The following is an 18,219-nucleotide window of genomic DNA, read 5'->3' on the forward strand; positions in this document are numbered from 1 at the left end:
CTGGGTGCGCCTGTCCCTTTAAGACGGGCGGCGAGGTGGGGAAGTGAAGACGGTAAACTTTCGTTTCTCTCGCGAAACTTGTATTTAATCTTGGCTCTGGTGCGTCAGAAATGGGAAGTAAGTACTGCACACACGGAGCTGCTGTGTGTTTTCTGCCTGTCCGGTGAAGCGACCTACTAGTTGTGCTGAATACGAGCTGAAGCGCACGGTGAGTGATATAAAGGGTGTGATGGGTTGTTGGTGCGATCACCGTAGCCTCAGACCGACCTCTCCGTCACGTGTTGGGGACAAGCCGCGCAGTCCGCGTGTTTTGGGGGTCTACACTTAACAGCATCACACCTAAGACCATGAAAACTGTTTAAGATCGCAGCAGTGACGAGAGGCGTGACTAGATTTATTTATAATGGCGTTGGTCGCTTGTGCCGAGCAGCCGATTCTGCTCAGGCGACAGAAAAGTTGATTTAATTTTCAGTTTGACATTCATCTTTTTAGAAGTAGTTTATCTGGCCACGACAGTGGGCTTTAGAGAACTTGAAGCTTTAGAGAACTTGAAGCCTACATCCTCTTTTTCTGACGATGTGGACCGTGACTGTTCAAGCGATCAGTAAACACCATCAACTACAGAAACGAGCCAGTACAGAACAAACGAGTCCGTCAGCGCTAATTAGCCCACGTGTCATTGCCGTTTGAGCACATCAATGATATGGAAGTTGTCACGTTTTAGGCTTTTGAAATAAAAATCACCGAAAGCTAATATTTTAGCTCAGATGTTATTATTTTTCAGACATTGATGGAGGTCGCTCTCGTTTGTCTTTGAATTAAAGGAGAATTTCCACACAAATGAGACTGACTATGAACTGGCTTTTTAAAATAACCCTTTCACACAAAGTGAAAGGTTTTACACATTCTCTAACCTTGACTAACAACCAGCGATGACTTCTCCTGTAATATTATCTATTAGGTGTATATGGATTATCTCAGGAGAACGTTATTATTATTATTAATTATTACTCCTACCACTAATAATATAATAATCATATCAATATTAATAATATTTTACAAGTCAGGAAGTATTTACTTCACACCATGCAGCGTTAATGCAGTGTACTTCTCCTTGTGGTCACCAGATGGAAGCAGAAGAGATGGTTAGAGATGCTGATGCTGGACCTAATGACAACGAAAATGAGATGCTGAATGTGGGGCAAGAAGAGCAGGTGAGCCCTCCCTTCAGGGATTCTCCTGTCTCGGCCGATGACAGTCCTCTATGAGTGAGATTAATCATCACCGCTCCTCTTATCAAATACTCGTGTGACTCCTTGTCTTTTGAAGATGGAGGAGTTTTTGGGCCCGCAGGCGGAGTACAATGAGGAGGAGGAGGAGAGGAAGTACTACAGGAGGAAGAGGCTGGGAGTGATCAAGAACGTTGTTGCCGCCAGCGTTGGAGCCATGATTGTGTACAGTGTTTACATGGGTACGTTTGTAAGGAGGGAGCGCGGAGGCGGCGTAACGGACACGCAGGCGTTACATCTCTGCTTGCGTCGACGCAGGCCTTCTGCAGATGCAGCTGATCCTCCATTATGACATGACCTACCGCGAGGTGAAGTACAGCAACCTTGGCCTGGAGGACATCGACCACAAGATGCTGATGGGCATCAACGTCACCCCCATCATTGGCCTGTTGTACACCCCCGTTCTCATCAGGTACACACACACACACACACACACACACACACACACACACACACACACACACACACACACACACACACACACGTTATACAAGAGGCTTTTGAAAAGCTTAGGTTGTGTATTTATTCTGTTTGCATCTCTCCCTCAGGTTTCTGGGCACTAAGTGGATGATGTTCCTGGCTTCAGGAATCTACGCGCTCTTCGTCTCAACCAATTACTGGGAGCGTTACTACACCTTGGTTCCCTCAGCCGTAGCTATCGGCGTGGCCATTGTGCCGCTCTGGGCGTCCTTAGGAAACTACATCACTAGGTGAGAGAAGCAGCGGGGGGTCGTCGCAGCTTGACCCTCATGAGGTCACAGCTCAGAGGTCACTGAGTGGGACTGATCATGGATGGGCTCAGGTTGATGCTCTAAAAGTATAGCTGAATTTCATCCTGATGACTCCTTTCAATAAACCTTTAAGGTCTGACAAAAAAAAGGCACATGTTGAAAAAGCACTAGCTACTTTTATCTTTACATTGTCATTGAAGGTAGTGCAAAATCAGACTTTTTGAGTTTGGTTATGTTGCTGGATTCAAGGCGTTTACCTCATAAACATAAACAAGGGCCTGAGTCTGCTGCTCATTTTTTGGGCGGTCTAACAATCTGACACTGGAAGAATGTAGTAAAAATGTGACTGGCAGCGCTGTGGGGTTCATCTTTAATACTATAAAAATTTAGCCTGTGACGGTTCTCATGACTTCACCAAGGTCAAGTCCAGTTGTGTGTGTTTTGTCATTGATGTGCGCTGCAGGATGGCCCAGCAGTACTACGAGTACGCAAACTACAAAGAGGAGCACGTTCAGGAGCAGAAGAAGCCTCCCAAGGGAGCGTGCCACAGCTACATCATCATCTTCCACTCGGTCTTCTTCATCATCTTCCACGTGAGCCCTCAGACGTTGTTCTGGTCCCTGCATGGCGCCTCAGATCATTCTACACTGTGAGACGGAACAACACACAACTCCTGTCTCGTTCGTCTTTCTCACCAGCTGAGCTTTGTCTTTGCCGAGTTCCCCATGAGCCTCGTCCTCAATGAGTACCTGCATGAAAAGGACCACATTCTGTGCAATGTCGAGTACTGCGGTAAAGACTACTACTACTACTACTACTACTACTACTACTACTACTAGGGACACAACTACAGCAATTACAGCCTTGACATAACACCTACTCCTTGCTTGATTCACTGTTACTGTTTTTAGTCTGTATTTTAGCCACTCACTGCTTTTTGACTTTTCCATATTAAACCATCCACTTCCAGGTGCAAACATCAGTGGAATGATCCCTGGATTCAACACCACTGTGCTGACCAATCTGCCTCGCTCCATGCTGCTCATCCAGGTGGAGAGCGTCCTCATGGGCTTCGCCTTCCTCTCCATGATCACGGTGCGGTCCCTCTGTTTACTTCTCCATATTTCCAAAGATCCTCGCAGAAATCTATATATAATAATTGCAAACAGTCAAGCTGCACTGTTGTTATCGCTGTATATGCAAAGCCTGTACTGAAGACGAGTAACTCCATAGGCTCTCACACAGCTCCACCGATCCTATCAAAGATGCAGGCTTCTGAACACTTTGAAGACTTGTATCTATGGCTGTACATTAAAATGCATGCACGGGAAACTACTACTGCCAGGAGTGCAATGCTCTGTAGATAAGAAGTCAGACTAGGTTTCAGCCACGTGGGGGCAGCACAGAAAACTCCAAAGCACAGACAGGACCTTATGAGCAACACTGTGTCTCGTCAACACTAGCGTTTGTTACGATCTGTGCTCTGGTCATTTAGTTCACAGTTTATAGCTCTGTGTTTAACTGTGCATGTTCACTGTGAAGAGCGACGGCACCTGGAGAATCGCAGAAAGGTGTGACATCATCATCAGACGGTAGCACAGAGGTGTTGATTGCAGCAGGAAGCTTCTTTCTAAGTGACAGTACTTTCAGTCAGGTCCGCGCCGCCATTCACTGATTCGGCTCGACCTTCCCGCAGTTCCTCGTGTTGTGCGGCGCCGCGTACCGGCCTACGGAGGAGATCGACCTCCGCAGTATCGGTTGGGGAAACATCTTCCAGCTGCCTTTCAAGCACCTGAGAGACTACCGCCTGCGACTGCTCTGCCCCTTCTTCGTCTACAGCGGCTTCGAGATGCTGTTTGCCGTCAGCGGGTTCTCCCTGGTACGACACTGTCCCTGGAGCTTAAAGCGCTAGCGGTAGTAGGAGGCTTCACTCGCAGTGCTTAACAAGGACAGTGAACGTGTTTCCTCCCTCCACAGTCCTATGGCGTGTGCAATTTGGGCCTGAAGAAGCTGTGGCTGCTCATCGTCGTCTACGGCCTGTCCTGCTCCGTCTTCTCCTCGCTGTCGCTGTGCCTGCTGCGCCTCCCGCGCTGGGCGTGCCTGGCGAGCGGCGCCGCCGTGCACACGGTGCTGCTGGTGGTCCTCATGGCGTGGTCCTTCCCCAGTAAAAAGCCAGAGTACCTGGGCGCCCTGCTGACCATCTCCGTGCTTTGGGGCCTCGGCACGGCGCTGAACAAGACAGGCGTCAGTAGTAAGTGTCAGCCGCGGGGTGTTTCCTTACAGCCTTGTTTCCAACTCATGTGTGTGTGTGTGTGTGTGTGTGTCAGCTCTGATTGGCATGTTGTATGCTGAGGAGAAGGAGCGCCTGGACTTCGTCTACACCATCTATCACTGGTGGCAGGCCATCGCCATCTTCATCGTCTACCTGTGGTCCAACTTGCCCATGAGGGTGTGTGAGGGTGGAGGGAGCAGGAAGCCAGCAGCCACTGGAGCCCCATTTAAAAGTTGTTGTGCTTTTCAACCCTCAGGCCAAACTCTCCATCCTTTTGGCCACGCTGCTGCTAGCATGCTACTGCTATTGGGTGATGGAGCGTCGCATGGCCAGCGATATGCGCCCCAGGCTGCCTCGCATCCCACGGCCGAGGCACAAGGTAGCCACTCGCTGTGTGTCTTAAATGTCAACATAGCAAGTTTAATTTTGTCGGCCAAAGCTCAGAATGTTATTTATGAAGGAGAAGTAGAGGATGTGGGAATTACTTAGACAGGAGTTCAGTCAATAATTGTCTTCACATACGTTTTATGTGGCATTTAAATGTAAAGTTACCTGCATAGAGCTTTGATATTTTAATGATGTCCAGTTTCTCTCTGTCGTATATGAGAGTATATGTTGGATAGAAAGGGCGGCTGATGGCATCACCTTGTAGGAATGTGATTGATAGTTTTAACTACTTTTGAAAAATTGCATTTTAAAAAATTAAATCCTTGTTTCCATGGTGAAAGAACCAGGGACTATACTGCATGTATAGGTTTTTACTCCGGTTGATGAAGTAAAAATTAAGGCAGCCTAACAAACAAACCTTTCTTTCATTTGTACAGGGCAGAGCAAATTGTCAGTATAGTTGTTAAACATTAAATGGGCTTCTAAAAGTTGACAGACGATATCATTTGTCTGCAGGTCAAAGGCTACCGGTACCTGGAAGAGGACAACTCGGATGAGTCAGACTCCGAGAAAAGTGAGGCCGATGACGAAGACCATTTGGCGGAGGAGATGGAGGAAGAGGACAGGGAGGAGGACGGCCGAGACGCCGGGGCCCAGAGAGCTAAATCACCCACGGCCAGGAGGAGAGCGGACCCGGGTCACAGGCACGGACAGCAGGACGACCATGTGAAGAAGTGAGAGAGGGAGGAGCGTGAGGGAGGCTGAGGGAGGAAGGGATGCAGCGGTCAGATGGCAGATAGCAGACAGGAAGGGAAGGAGGCAGAGATTTGCTGGGTGCTGTTAGGTTTGCGACTGCATTGGTATTTTTTTCACATATTTATACGGAACATCTATATTCTCTCTCCATTTGTGTGTAATATCTGTAATTGCATGTTTGACTTCAGTCGATCTTCTTGACAAAAAGGTACAGAAGCTGTAGAACTAAGATTGAGGCCGCTATATAATGATGGGTATGACAGTCTGGTGCAGAAAATGCTGGAGAAGACGAGACTGAAGCCTCGAAACAATAAGAATATGATTGCTTTGATGCTGCTGCGTGGTTTGTGGCACGTGTTTTCCCAATGCTCCATAATTATAGAGGACGTTATAGTTACTTTTGTTCTTTTATCAACAAGAAACACAAGTCTACAAAGAAAAACCTGAAGGTGACAAGAAAAGGAATTGATTGTCTGATGGGAGTAATTGTTCTTCAAATTTCATTTCAGGGTGAATTGTGTTTCGACTGAGCCGTTTTATGGGCCTGCTGAATGTAATGGTTGTAAATATTTGGTCGTCTGGCTTTGTTTACAATCAGCCAACAAATCTGAGAAAGCAAGCTACCTTATCTTATTAGAGTTGAATAGAAATGTAAATGTGTGCATTTCATTGTACTTTAGTCTCAGCAGCTATATATTGGTTCATACTGTCTCTATTACTGTGATTATGTTATCACTCTACTGCAATTCTGTATCTCAGGATTTTAATGGCACCATGCAGAGTAATAACAGTAGAATTGGGAACTACACATATATGTGTGTGTGTGTGTGTGTGTGTGTGTGTGTGTGTATGTATGTATGTGTGTGTGTGTGTGTATATATATATATATATATATATATATATATATATATATATTATATATATATATATATATATATATAATATGACAGATGAACTAACTAACTAAAGGTTAAATGTATTTAAAATGCTAAAGGTATTTGATGTTGCATTTCTATCTGTGTTTTTGATTTTAAACCATTCAATAACTACATTTTTGAGTTATTTAATGGTTTGATTGTAATCAGCTGTATTCACAGGAAAACATTTTGCATTGCATACGGGCTAGAACATTTAAACATAAATGTGTTGTAAAGTCACCAACTCGACCACTCGTGCTTATCGCTATGGAAACTTTCACAAAGTCACAAAGAACAAATGAAAAGAAAATCAAAAGTAAACGAAATCATAGTTTTACTTGTCAGTCATCAGAAATATACTTCTCATGGTCTGAATACTGAACTTTATTTGACTTGTACTTAACAAAAAAGATCAAGTATTAACAGATATGGGATCATGAGCTGGAGGAAGAGGTAGCTGCTACGTCACTGATCGTCTGTGTTGTAGTTGTGGTCCTGACTGATGCCGTCCCGAGCTCAGTCAGACTTCAGCCTTTCAACTGGAGTCCTCTGCTCCAGGCTCTGCTGACGCTGCCGTCCCCGACCTGGTGTCTCTCAGTGCCTGATGCGTCTGATGGACTGGATCTTGGGGGTCTGGCAGTGGGAGCCCCAGGTTCTCCAGTGCTGGTAGTCTCCACTGTGTCTCTCACACTCCATGATGTACTGCTGGCCTCTGTATCCCGGGTACTCATAGCACACAAAGCTGTACAGACACAGATGCAGTCGGAGGCGATTAAGTGCGTAAGAAGAGCTATATTTATGCGTTGCTTTGAAGAAAGTGATTCCTAAGAAATATAAAGTAAGTCATTGAGAGTTCATGATTCAAACTAAAGAAATATTTAAAAAAAACATGAGGCTAAGCTGTATGAGGAAAGTTAGATCTATGGTTGATGAAGTAAATGCAACAGAGAAAGTGAAGTAATATGAACGTATCAAACCCTATCTGGCACTGCTGGTAGAAAAAGTATAGTGATAATTGGCAACAGACTTTCTGCAAAAGTTAATGATGACTGTATCTGAATGAATCAGATACAGTAGGGAACTGGAAACCAGTAGTGAATGGCATCCATCGAATGTTTGTTTCCCACCACAGTGACAGCCTGACCTGCTTACACAAAGCAACATGGTTTATGTAATTTACAGACAAAGTGGTAAAATAAGTGTGACTGTGATGCTGCTTAGAGACTCGTTTTCGACACTTAAGCTGCTCAGGAGTGAACAAAGTTACCTCTAGAGGCTGTTGTTTGGAGAGGAGGAAGAGACAAATGAACAAAGTAGTACAGCTGGGAAAAGAAATCAAGTCAAAAAGCCATGCAATAGTACACACACACACACACACACACACACACACACACACACACACACACACACACACACACACACACACACACACACACACACACACACACACACACACACACACACACACACACACACCAGGAAACTGCAAATGCTTGAATCAGACAAATAATATTTTCTAAACCAAATATGTCTCCTTCATCCTTGTGTGTTTGAATGAATACATGCAAACACACAAATGATTTACACACTTTGTGGGCGGCAGTGGCTCAGGAGGTAGAGCAGTCACCCAGTCACAATGATCTTAGGATCATTGGTTCAGCTTGAGCTGCATTGCAGCTCTGCCACTAATGCCTGATTGTATGAATTAGACTTAGTGTCAAAGTGCTTCGGGTACTGATAAGGCAGAAATATATAAATGTACGTCTACGATAAAGACTTACGCTCCACACTGCACGTGCATGGATTCCACCTCAGGCCTGAACCAGCCCATGGCCTGCAGCGACGGGTAGTCGTCGCAGAGCTCGGTGCTACGACCCAGGAAGTTCTCCTTCTCAAAGATCGTCATCCGGCTGCTGTGGTGAGACTGTGGTGTGGGTGGAACGGACCGTTAGCAAAGACTGCATTAACCCTGTCAGACAGGCACGTACAGTGAGCACACGCTACACACCGAGCCGTGTCATCTCTATTTCTGAGCCTCTCTCTATTTCTGATCCTTTCCTCCGTCCCGTCAGACAACCCCTGCCCCCCTTATGCAACGCAGGTACTCACGGCACAGTAGATGGGGCGCAAGGACATGAAGCGCTCTGTGTGGTACGACAGGGAGCCGCTGAAGGACTCCCAGTTGGGGTACTCGCCTCGCTCCAGGATGAACTGCTGGCCCTGGAAGTCATGGTGCTCGAAACCAACCCAGCTGCAGGAAGAAGGGGGAGGTGGTGAGATGGCGATAAAACATTTATTAGCACTGTCTGTAAAGGGTAAAGACACAATGGACAAGAACATGAGAGTGGAGAGGGATTTCACATATACTACTTTCTCCTGATGAACTGGTGACTGTTCACCTCATAGAACTGCCTGACTGACATTAAAAGTATAAATAATATGTATTGAAAATATGCTAGCAATGTGGCTGTTTACAGCAACCAAACATGGTCATTTTCTAGTTAGATTAATCTCTGATTTTCCTACACCTGAGTAAAAACATGGAGTTCTCTCCAGGGCAGCCATGAAACAGCGTGAAACCTTTTATGTTCCTTCTCACGGGTCTGATAGAAAAGCGAAGGAGCACTGAATGCGTCCACAGTGGTTCTCGTGGAGTAAACGTTATTCATTAATATAACCTTGGAGCTTTATTTCCATCCATTCGGTTTCTATAAAATGCCTGAGTTGGTATTCTGCAAGTGCATTTTCCTCCTTAGAATCAGCGATGGGCCGGAGCTAAATCCGTATCCCGCCGCTGAATTCAGCAGGTGCTCAGAGAATCACTCGCCCGGCTTTGGCAGGCTCTGCTCCACATGACTAAGGCCTGGGCTGTTACGTATGAATCTGCTCAGAGTAAAGTTTGCCTCTAAGTGCGTCAAAATAAAGGCGGTGACACAAGTTAGCGCTTAGAGCCGGAGTTAAGAATAAACGCTGCGCGTAAACACCTCCGAGTGGTGGAACGTGTCCTCGGCTCCTACATCATTTGAAGGCTTTACGAGACAGAGAGGAGAAGTATGTAATGACGGCGAGCTTGGAAACGAGGTGGCAGCTGTCCTCGCGTAGCTGAGGAAAACTTACTGTGAATCACATCTGATCAGACGCAGACCTGGTGAAGCACAGTAGCTGAGCTTTTAGAGGCCAAACTGATATAAATACAGTAACAGCCAGTGATGTCATTTAATCAAAGTAGCATTAATACCTAATTAAAGGCTTTTATGGTAATCTAAATAACACCAGTATATGCATTATGCTCATAAAAAGGCATAGACTTGTTCTACACATGCTCTAATTTGGAGAAGTAGCTACTCCAATAGAATAAAATAAAGCCAATAGAATAAAATACACACTCTGGTGGGGTTGTTCATACTTTTGCCCCCTTTCTGACTTAAGTTAGCTTGCTCTCCCTGTGTCTATGTAGGTTTCCTCTATATTCTCTGGTTCCCTTCCACCGTCGGCTTGACTGGACGTTCTAAATTTTGAATGTGAATGTGAGAGTGAATGGTTGATGATGGCCCTGTGATGGACTGGTGCTCCTGTCCAGGGTGAACCTCCAGCTCTCACTCCATTGACAGCTGGGATCAACTCCAGCATTCCCCTTACGGGGACAAGGCAGTGGAGCGAGCGAGTGTATTTATTCCTGTAGAGAATGAATGAAATGGACCTTTTCTTATCACCACCAATATGTGGTTATTATGGTGTTTCTGTCCAATTTTAGTGCTAAACATTAATATCATTGAGAAGACGACAGCATTTAATGAGACCTTCAGAGGCTTTGAAATCATATAATTAGCTGCTAGTGTGAACTCAGGATCAAATTATTAAATAAATAAAGTGTTATTGAAAAACCTTAAAGATCTGTTTCTAATTATTATGGTCTTTCTATATTTCGGTGCAGCGGAAGAGGAAGAAAACGTGACACACACCAGCTTGTCAAAAAGACATGAGCTCACTCACATGCTGGTGCTGACCAACACTAAGCGCTGACCACAGGTGAGGCTCTGAATGAGGCTCACGCGGACCATTCTGCAGTTCAAACGGCTTTAAGAGCGGCACAAAAACGCAGCGAGCTCGTCATGACTACTAAACAGTTCTCACTATTACATGCGATCCAGCGGCACCCTGCATGTAGGATGGTGTGACCTCAGAGGTGACAGCTTTGTAGTGGGAGCCTGGACACTATTTCCTCTTTCTATATCAACCTCCATTCACAGACACACACACACACACACACACACACACACACACACACACACACACACACACACACACACACACACTTACATAAACAGACACACGCACACACACATCAGTCAGCTGTCCACAGAGACACGCAGGCGTACAGGCTGTGACTCACGCTCCACTCTCCACTCGGATGGAGCGGATGTTGTCCAGGCCGCAGTCGTGGATGTTGCAGCACTCGCAGGTGAACTCCAGGAACTTGCCCTGGAAATGTTCCTGTTCAAACACCGTGACCTGCACGCAGAGGAGCACAGGGGAGCCGTGAGGGGGTCCAGCCTACTGCAGCAAACACACAATGTGTGTTTATTTGCGTTTACCTTGAAGAAAGGAGCTATGCCCATGTTAGGGAAGTACATAGCTGAGTTCATATGGGTTTTCGTGACTCTATTCATGTCTAGAAAATAAATAAAAAACCATGAATAACAGCAAAATTTTACATTTAGGTTCAAATTTAAGTTCATTGCAAACACGTCAACTTATAGGATTTAATACGTCTAATATATGTTAATTTAACTCACACTTCACCGCTTAATCCCGTAAGAAAGTCCAGTGTTACTAAGGTTCTCTTACCTGTACGGTGTCCTCGCACTCCTCACGCTCCAAATCCTTCTTACATAGACTTTTTGATGCATCTGGCGCATCTGTTTTATACCACTGTCCACGCGCGCCTTCCGTGCTCGCGCGAGGGCGCGTGGTGCCCGTTGGTTTTCCAAACGGGTGAGTGTGAAGCTGATCTGCATTCATGGTACTTCCGGTGAGGTTCTTCAAACTTAAGGTCTAGTGACCTGTACCTTATTTAAAGTGTGTCAATTATATATCCATCTTACTTAATATTGATCTGATAGTGTTACAGGAAAACAAACATAACCTGTGAGCATGTATTGAAATGGGATATTTATCATTGATTATTCTTATATCTCTTGTAAAGTAAAGTAAAGTAAACTAAAGTAAGTAAACTCACTTCTATTTTCTTAGTAAAATTAATTTTCATACTATCAAATGCTTTGGTTACATCTTCGCAAACAGGAGGGTTTGCTTAACAAACTTAAATACCTCTTTAATTGTGAAAGGAAGAAAGGACCGTTTCCTGTTTTCGCCCCGCTGTCGCTGCTTTGATGCGGATGTATCAAAGGCTCGTGCGCCCCTTTGCGCTCAAACCTGGGCCAGGCCCCTTGTGCGCGCACGCGACCTGGCGCACCGCGCGGCTGCTCTCCGCTCCCTCCCTCTCTTTGTGAGCACGCGCGGCCTGTCGACTCAGCAGATCATATACAGCGGCCGCAGAGGTGCGGGCGGTGAATGCGCCGCTGTTGTTGCTCTATTCGTATAGGTCAGCAGTGCCATCGTATAGAGCAACAATGGCCGGGGCTATAGGCACAGAATGAAAAGGATTTGAAGAGCCATCAGGGCAGGACGTTTGAGCACTGCTCCAAAAAAGGAGTGAAGCAAGTCAGTTAGGCAAGTAATAGCCTTAAATTATTAAGAATCGCAATATAATAATGTTTGTTAGTAAAACAAGCAAATAAACCAAAACCTCAAATCAAGAGATGACTACTTGTGTCATGGTTGCCATGACAACACAATCGGAACCCATCCAACCTCTTCTGAGCCTTTGGTTTAAGTTCTCCTGTTCAAACCAATCAGCCACCAAGGCTTCATCCTCCTGATACAGATCGCTTTGTTTTTGCTGTTCGGCTGCTTTAACGTGACACCGATTTATCCTGAACATCGGGTGTCGTCACATCCGAATCACATTCATTCAGTAAACGCTAACGACTTCCAATACAGCAGTTTGACTGTAGGACTCCCATGAAGCCTACAGGGTACAGTGTAAACAGTGTGTCACACACACACACACCGATGCCCAAACATCTACACATCCAGTATTTTTAACAGTGTGAAGCAGCTGGCTTCGCGGCAGCAGTCGAGCTTCTGGGTTGACGTCTATTATCACGACCCGCTGGTTCCTGTAGCTGTGAGGGGGCTGGTCGACAACTAAAGCTGACAGAAACATGCCGTATGTCTGCTGAGGTGGCTGTGATATCAACACGCTGCCCTCTCCCGCCTGCTGCTCGGACGCTCCCCTTTAAACCCAGTTTAGTTCCAGTAGTTATGTGATAACTCTGAAAACCACCTCTGTCCTCACTTCCCACTGTGCCTTTTTGTCCCCTGACTATCCAGATGTGGGCGAACATTCACAGCTTCTGCATTGAGATTAACAGCGAGTGTGTGAATGTGTAAGTTGTATCAAAAGCACAAAGCTTCTCTACTTTATTGTGAAGGTGTTTTCTTGCCTCTTTGCTCTACACCCCATGTACCAGTAATACTTATGCAAACTAGTTCCTAATCTTTAACCCGTAAAATAGCAAAACAAATGCTAAACAAAACACTAAAGAAAAACACTAATATATTTACAAATAAAATCATTTTAAATTAACTTCTTTAAATTCTTAAATAATTAAAGAATTGATTTAAACTTTTTTAAAAGTTTTCAAGACAAAGTATATTAACTGTGTTCTCATGCTAACAATTTTATGCAATAGTCAAAATACTAAAAAACGCCTGCTAATAAAGGGGGCACTTGTGTGTTCTTGCTCCCTTTGCTCTGCTTCGCTTTTCCATCTTGAACGCTGTTTGGCACATTGGTCCTTAACTGGAGGACGTCATATTAGGATGTGCACATGCGATCTGTGCCCCAGACGCACACTTAGCTTCCTCTTGCATTCATTCCGCTTTGCGTGTGTGTGTGTGTGTGTGTGTGTGTGTGTGTGTGTGTGTGTGTGTGTGTGTGTGTGTGTGCGTGTGTGACTCTGAGGAAGTCAAACAGCCACTGAGTGGGATGCGGGTGATTCACCCCTTCACTCCATCCTCCACAGCGCTTCGCCTGATGTTCACTTGTGCGTGATGTGTTCCGTTTGTATATGAGTTGCATGTGTAGATTCTCGAGGTGACGAGTGTTACTTCGCAGCATCGGGGGGATCCGGTCTTGCTCCGCAGACCGTGTTTACTTCCTGCTCTCACCCTCTCACCCGCTCGTGCCCTCACCTGGGCACATGGAGCTGACTGGCTTTATCGACCCCCTCGTGTACAATTTGGACTAAGTATCTTATGAACTTTCCCTTTTGCACCCGACGCCCACTGCAGTATTTCACCCCCCACGCACGGAGAAACAGCAGAAGGCTTTCATTTAATTGCCTTCCTCCCCTGCGATGAAGGTAGACAGTCAGATTATTGTCCGTGCACACTCGGAACCTCTTCGCTTGCCCAGAGGTAGAACTACAAGGTTATTGCTTCTCACAGCTTATTGCTTTTGCTGTTATTGTTTGTCCCAGTACCTCTTGATTACAATACTGAAAGGAGTATAAGTGAATAATTTTGGGACCAGGTCATAAATGGTCAGCAGGACTATTCACACTGCTTTTTGGGGCTAGGCCTTAGAAAAGCCTTTGTACAGTACATAGCAGTAAAGAATTAATATTAGATACAAGTCATTAACAAGTAACTTTTTTATAAAGTTAATTTTCCACTATGGTCAAACACATATTAATTTTCCAACTGTCACATTTTCCTCTTTTCCACCGCCTCCTGCTCTGCCCCACCGTCTCTCTGTGTCACTCTCTCTCTTTGATGATGGGGGGATTTCTATTCTGTGGGGGCTGTGAGCTCAGCGAGTTTGTTTCTGTGCCTATAATCCCCTCTCGCTGAGTGCCAGCATATAAAAGCAGCGGGGGGCCCAGTGCACGCTCACACAGAGCGCCAGTCGCAGCCCAGAGGCTACTCCTTCACGCACACACTGCCACAGGTAAGACAGTGGACAAACATCATAAAGAAACGGAGCTGAGAGCGTAGGAGCGGCCTGATGTAATGCCGGGTAATGACAAGAACACTGACAGTTACAGACCCGGGTAAAGAAAGTCAGGCTTTGATGGTGGAAGGTGAATTTCCTCCTTAGAATACACAATATGGTTTATTCTCAAGGTCGGTTCTGGATTTATTATGGCTCTGTTGCTTTAATATTACTTAAGGAAAAGTAATTAATATTAGGGATTGATTAAAATGTTTGAGACTAATTTGCATTAGTTTCATGGCGTGTCTTATGGTTTAACGCTATGGAAACATTATTTTATGATCAACAGGATGCCTTTGTTTTTTGCTATTGCTTAGTGTGTGACTTGGTGCCTGTGGGAAACATTTTCTATTTAAGAGTTATGATCTGTTAAATATACAACCATTACTAATAATTTAAGGGGTGTGATAAAGTTTTAATCACAACTAAAAGGTTTAACCCGAACTGAGACTAAAAAATGACTTCCAATCTGGTTTTATGCAACTTTCTGTGTTTCTCCTCAGTCGTCATGTCGGCCGGAGGAGAGAAATCCAAGTCTGCTTCCCAGACTGACGGGAAGGCGGCTCAGACCAAGATGTCTGACATCGGCATGATGTCCTACAGGGTACAGTATAAACAGACGCAGTGTGTCACACATCACACACACAGATGCCCAAACATCTACACATCCAGTATTTTTAACAGTGTGAAGCGGCTGGCTTCGCAGCAGCAGTCGAGCTTCTGGGTTGACGTCTATTATCACGACCCGCTGGTCCCTGTAGCTGTGAGGGGGCTGGTCGACAACTAAAGCTGACAGAAACATGCCGTATGTCTGCTGAGGTGGCTGTGATATCAGCACGCTGCCCTCTCCCGCCTGCTGCTCGGACCGCTCCCCTTCCGGCCGCGTGCTGATCCTAGTTCAGTTCTCTTCATGTTGGGGTGGGGAAGCAAAAAACGGTGATTAACCAGCCCTGTTCTCGCGCCCACTCTCGACCCAGATGTGGGTGTTCAACCAGGAGAACTTCCAGGGCCGCTGCATCGAGATCACCAGCGAGTGCGTGAACGTGTGCGACATGGGGATGGATAAGGTGCGCTCCCTGCGCGTTGAGTGTGGACCGTAAGTAGCCCACGCACACACACACACACACGCACACACACACACACACACACACACACACACACACACACACACACACACACACACACACACACACACACACACACACACACACACACACACACACACTTCTCACAGCGCAGAGGAGGTACTTTTACTGCTGTAGTTCACCATTACGCGACATTTTCACTCTTCACATCTGAGGCTTTTACCCAAAGTGCAGCAGCGTAACAACTCCAGTAACAACAAAGGAACATGTCGCATTGGTTAACATTAAGACATTTAATAATGACCAATAATGAATAATGGACGTGGAGCTCATCGTCTTCCCTTTCTTCCCCAGCTTTGTGGGTTTTGAGCAGATGAACTTCTGTGGGGAGATGTTCATCCTGGAGAAGGGCGAGTACCCGCGCTGGGACTCCTGGAGCAACTGCCAGAGAAACGACTACCTGCTGTCCTTCAGGCCCGTCCGCATGGTAAGGCCTGAGGTGAAACCCACCCGCGCTGAACACCGCATCCCGCCGTATCACTCACTAATCGCTCTGCCTCGTCTTTCTCCATCCAGGACCCTGAGAAGCACAAGATCTGCCTGTATGAGGTCGGAGAGTACAAGGGTCGCAAGATGGAGATCATGGACGACGACGTCCCCAGCCTGTTTTCTTACGGGTTCACGGACAGAGTGGGCAGCATCTGTGTCAGCTGTGGAACGTGAGTTACAAGCACATGAGCGCCAGGCTAGGAGATAAAAGTCTCCCATCTTCACTTAGTCACAACCTCTAATACCTCTAATCAGCAAAGTAAAAGCTTCCCGGGACGGCTCCTTTAAACAGATGTACCGCTCCTGTTTTCTCTCTGGCCACAGATCAGAAACCCGGCTGTCTGAAACCTTTTCTCTTCCTGCAGCTTTCCGGCATGCATATTTCAACAGCGTTGGCCGCAAACACTGCACTCTGCGTCAAGTAGAGACCGGCTCCGCGTAATTTCGCTCGTGTCAGACAGTCTCCGTATCCGTGACGTCATTCTCCAACCGGCTCTCAGACCTCTAAGGGAGGGGTTGGGGAGCAGTGTTTTCATCAACCAGGGGTGTGATGAACGTCAGCAGCGCCGCGTCTCTCTCTCTGTGTCTGCGCTGTCAGAGGTGCTGTCAGGCTCCGTTGCCTGAAACAAACGGACCAGAGCCGACCGACCTCTGGTTGAGCAGAGAGACGAATATAAAAAACATGTGTTCTCTGCGACTTGTCCACATATTCCGTTCCCTCATCTTTTACACGCTGTAAAAGAGCCGTGTGTTTTCTTTCCATTAGAGAAATTACTATTCGATTTTCTGAAGGTTCAGACGTGCTTCTTTCCAATCGGTTATTTTCTCTACTGTGATTTCTCCCGAAACACTTTCAAACTGTACTTCCTGGTCCGTGTCCTCCCCAGCTGGGTGGGCTACCAGTTCCCCGGCTACCGCGGCAGCCAGTACCTGCTGGAGAAGGGCGACTACAGGCACTTCAACGAGTTCGGCGCCCGCTGTCCCCAGATGCAGTCCATCAGGCGCATCCGCGACATGCAGTGGCACCCGCACGGCTGCTACACCACGTCGTCCAAGTGAAGCGCGGCGAGGGCGAGGAAGAGAGGCTTCGGAGGGGAGCCGGAGGCCAGGTGTGGGCGAGGAGATGGAGAGAGCAGCGGAGGAGAGAGGGCAAAGAAGGAGAGGAGGAGGGAGAGGGTGTAATGGTTTCCCCAAATCACCAGGATGATGGGATGGAGGGGAAGTGAAGGGCTATTTATAGCTGTTGGAACATGGTGATCTAGTGACCAATGAAAGGTTATTCAAAGAGGAATTACCCCGGGACCATATCCCATAATAAATGCTTTCTCTACTTTAATTCTCTCTCTTAGCATCTCAGTTTGTCAGCTCCCTGCCCGCCACTTTCCTCTCCCCTCCCCTGCCTCCCCCTCTCACCCTCACACACCTCTTTTTCACATCCCACCCGACCCAGAGCTCCACCGAGGGGGGCACCACTATGGGTTTGTGTGTGTTTCTGTGGCGAGCCAAAGCGGGACGACGGTCTGTCCCCTCAGATCCTGAAGCTGCTTTGACCTTGAACCAAATAAAGCATCTCACATCCTGCTCTGCTCGAACAACTGGCCTCTTATTTAGCAGATCTGCTCTTATCTGGTTTACAGTCAGTCAACGTGAACATAATTATCATCACACAACCAGTCCTCTCAATAGAGAGGAGGAACCAAACTCTCAGTGACTCATCCAATATTAACTAGCTTGGTGAAGTTCAAATTCATTTAAATTACTAATATTAGTATAATATGTTACTAAAATGTGTTACAAACAGTGGTGCATATCCCAGATTTCCCAAAATTGAAATTGTGTCACTTGAGGACGATATTTGGCCGTGGAACTTCACACAACAGCATTCTGTTTTCTTGGCTCCTTCACACACGCTTCATATGACTTGGAGAATTGATTTCTTTGCAGACTCTGTTATTGTTGGAGCACATCGTTGGGTAATTTGCAATTTCTACGCCCAGTCCACTCACAGCGTAATCAGTCAGATTAATGCCTGCTGCAGGACAATTTGGCCCAACAGTGTTAATCTATGAAAGAAGAAAGCGTCCATCCCTCTGCTAAAGCGCTCCCTCAAA

General features: G+C 46.3%; 3 protein-coding genes across 4 annotated transcripts; 2 read left to right on the forward strand and 1 right to left on the reverse strand.

Annotated features, from left to right (window-relative positions):
- Positions 1 to 50: 50 nt before the first annotated feature.
- On the forward strand, positions 51 to 6,596 carry unc93b1 (unc-93 homolog B1, TLR signaling regulator). Of its 2 annotated transcripts, XM_029162918.3 has the most exons (13): positions 52 to 208; positions 1,128 to 1,214; positions 1,330 to 1,471; positions 1,548 to 1,701; positions 1,838 to 1,999; positions 2,484 to 2,613; positions 2,719 to 2,812; positions 2,991 to 3,115; positions 3,717 to 3,899; positions 3,998 to 4,271; positions 4,348 to 4,469; positions 4,549 to 4,671; positions 5,196 to 6,596. In XM_029162918.3, the coding sequence occupies exons 2-13, from the start codon at positions 1,128 to 1,130 to the stop codon at positions 5,415 to 5,417; spliced, it is 1,818 nt and encodes a 605-aa protein (XP_029018751.1). In that variant the 5' UTR covers positions 52 to 208; the 3' UTR covers positions 5,418 to 6,596. The 2 variants fall into 2 exon arrangements, with proteins under 2 accessions (XP_029018760.1, XP_029018751.1); XM_029162927.3 differs by lacking the exon at positions 4,348 to 4,469 and having other exon boundaries at positions 51 to 208; positions 5,196 to 5,382.
- Positions 6,597 to 6,720: 124 nt separating this feature from the next.
- cryba1l2 (crystallin, beta A1, like 2) lies at positions 6,721 to 11,281 on the reverse strand. The gene is made up of 6 exons (XM_029163836.3): positions 11,201 to 11,281; positions 10,948 to 11,024; positions 10,746 to 10,864; positions 8,462 to 8,603; positions 8,134 to 8,276; positions 6,721 to 7,094 (listed from the first exon to the last, which is right to left on the reverse strand). The coding sequence occupies exons 2-6, from the start codon at positions 11,020 to 11,022 to the stop codon at positions 6,947 to 6,949; spliced, it is 627 nt and encodes a 208-aa protein (XP_029019669.1). The 5' UTR covers positions 11,023 to 11,024; positions 11,201 to 11,281; the 3' UTR covers positions 6,721 to 6,946.
- A 3,037-nt stretch (positions 11,282 to 14,318) lies between these two features.
- Positions 14,319 to 17,689, forward strand: crybb1l2 (crystallin, beta B1, like 2). Its single transcript, XM_041072331.2, has 6 exons — positions 14,319 to 14,429; positions 14,978 to 15,078; positions 15,452 to 15,570; positions 15,914 to 16,046; positions 16,136 to 16,278; positions 16,996 to 17,689. Exons 2-6 carry the CDS (start codon positions 14,983 to 14,985, stop codon positions 17,165 to 17,167), a joined length of 663 nt encoding a protein of 220 aa, XP_040928265.1. The 5' UTR covers positions 14,319 to 14,429; positions 14,978 to 14,982; the 3' UTR covers positions 17,168 to 17,689.
- Positions 17,690 to 18,219: the final 530 nt, after the last annotated feature.

This window comes from Betta splendens, chromosome 1 (assembly GCF_900634795.4).
Source record: "Betta splendens chromosome 1, fBetSpl5.4, whole genome shotgun sequence".
NCBI classification, from domain to species: Eukaryota; Metazoa; Chordata; class Actinopteri; order Anabantiformes; family Osphronemidae; genus Betta; species Betta splendens.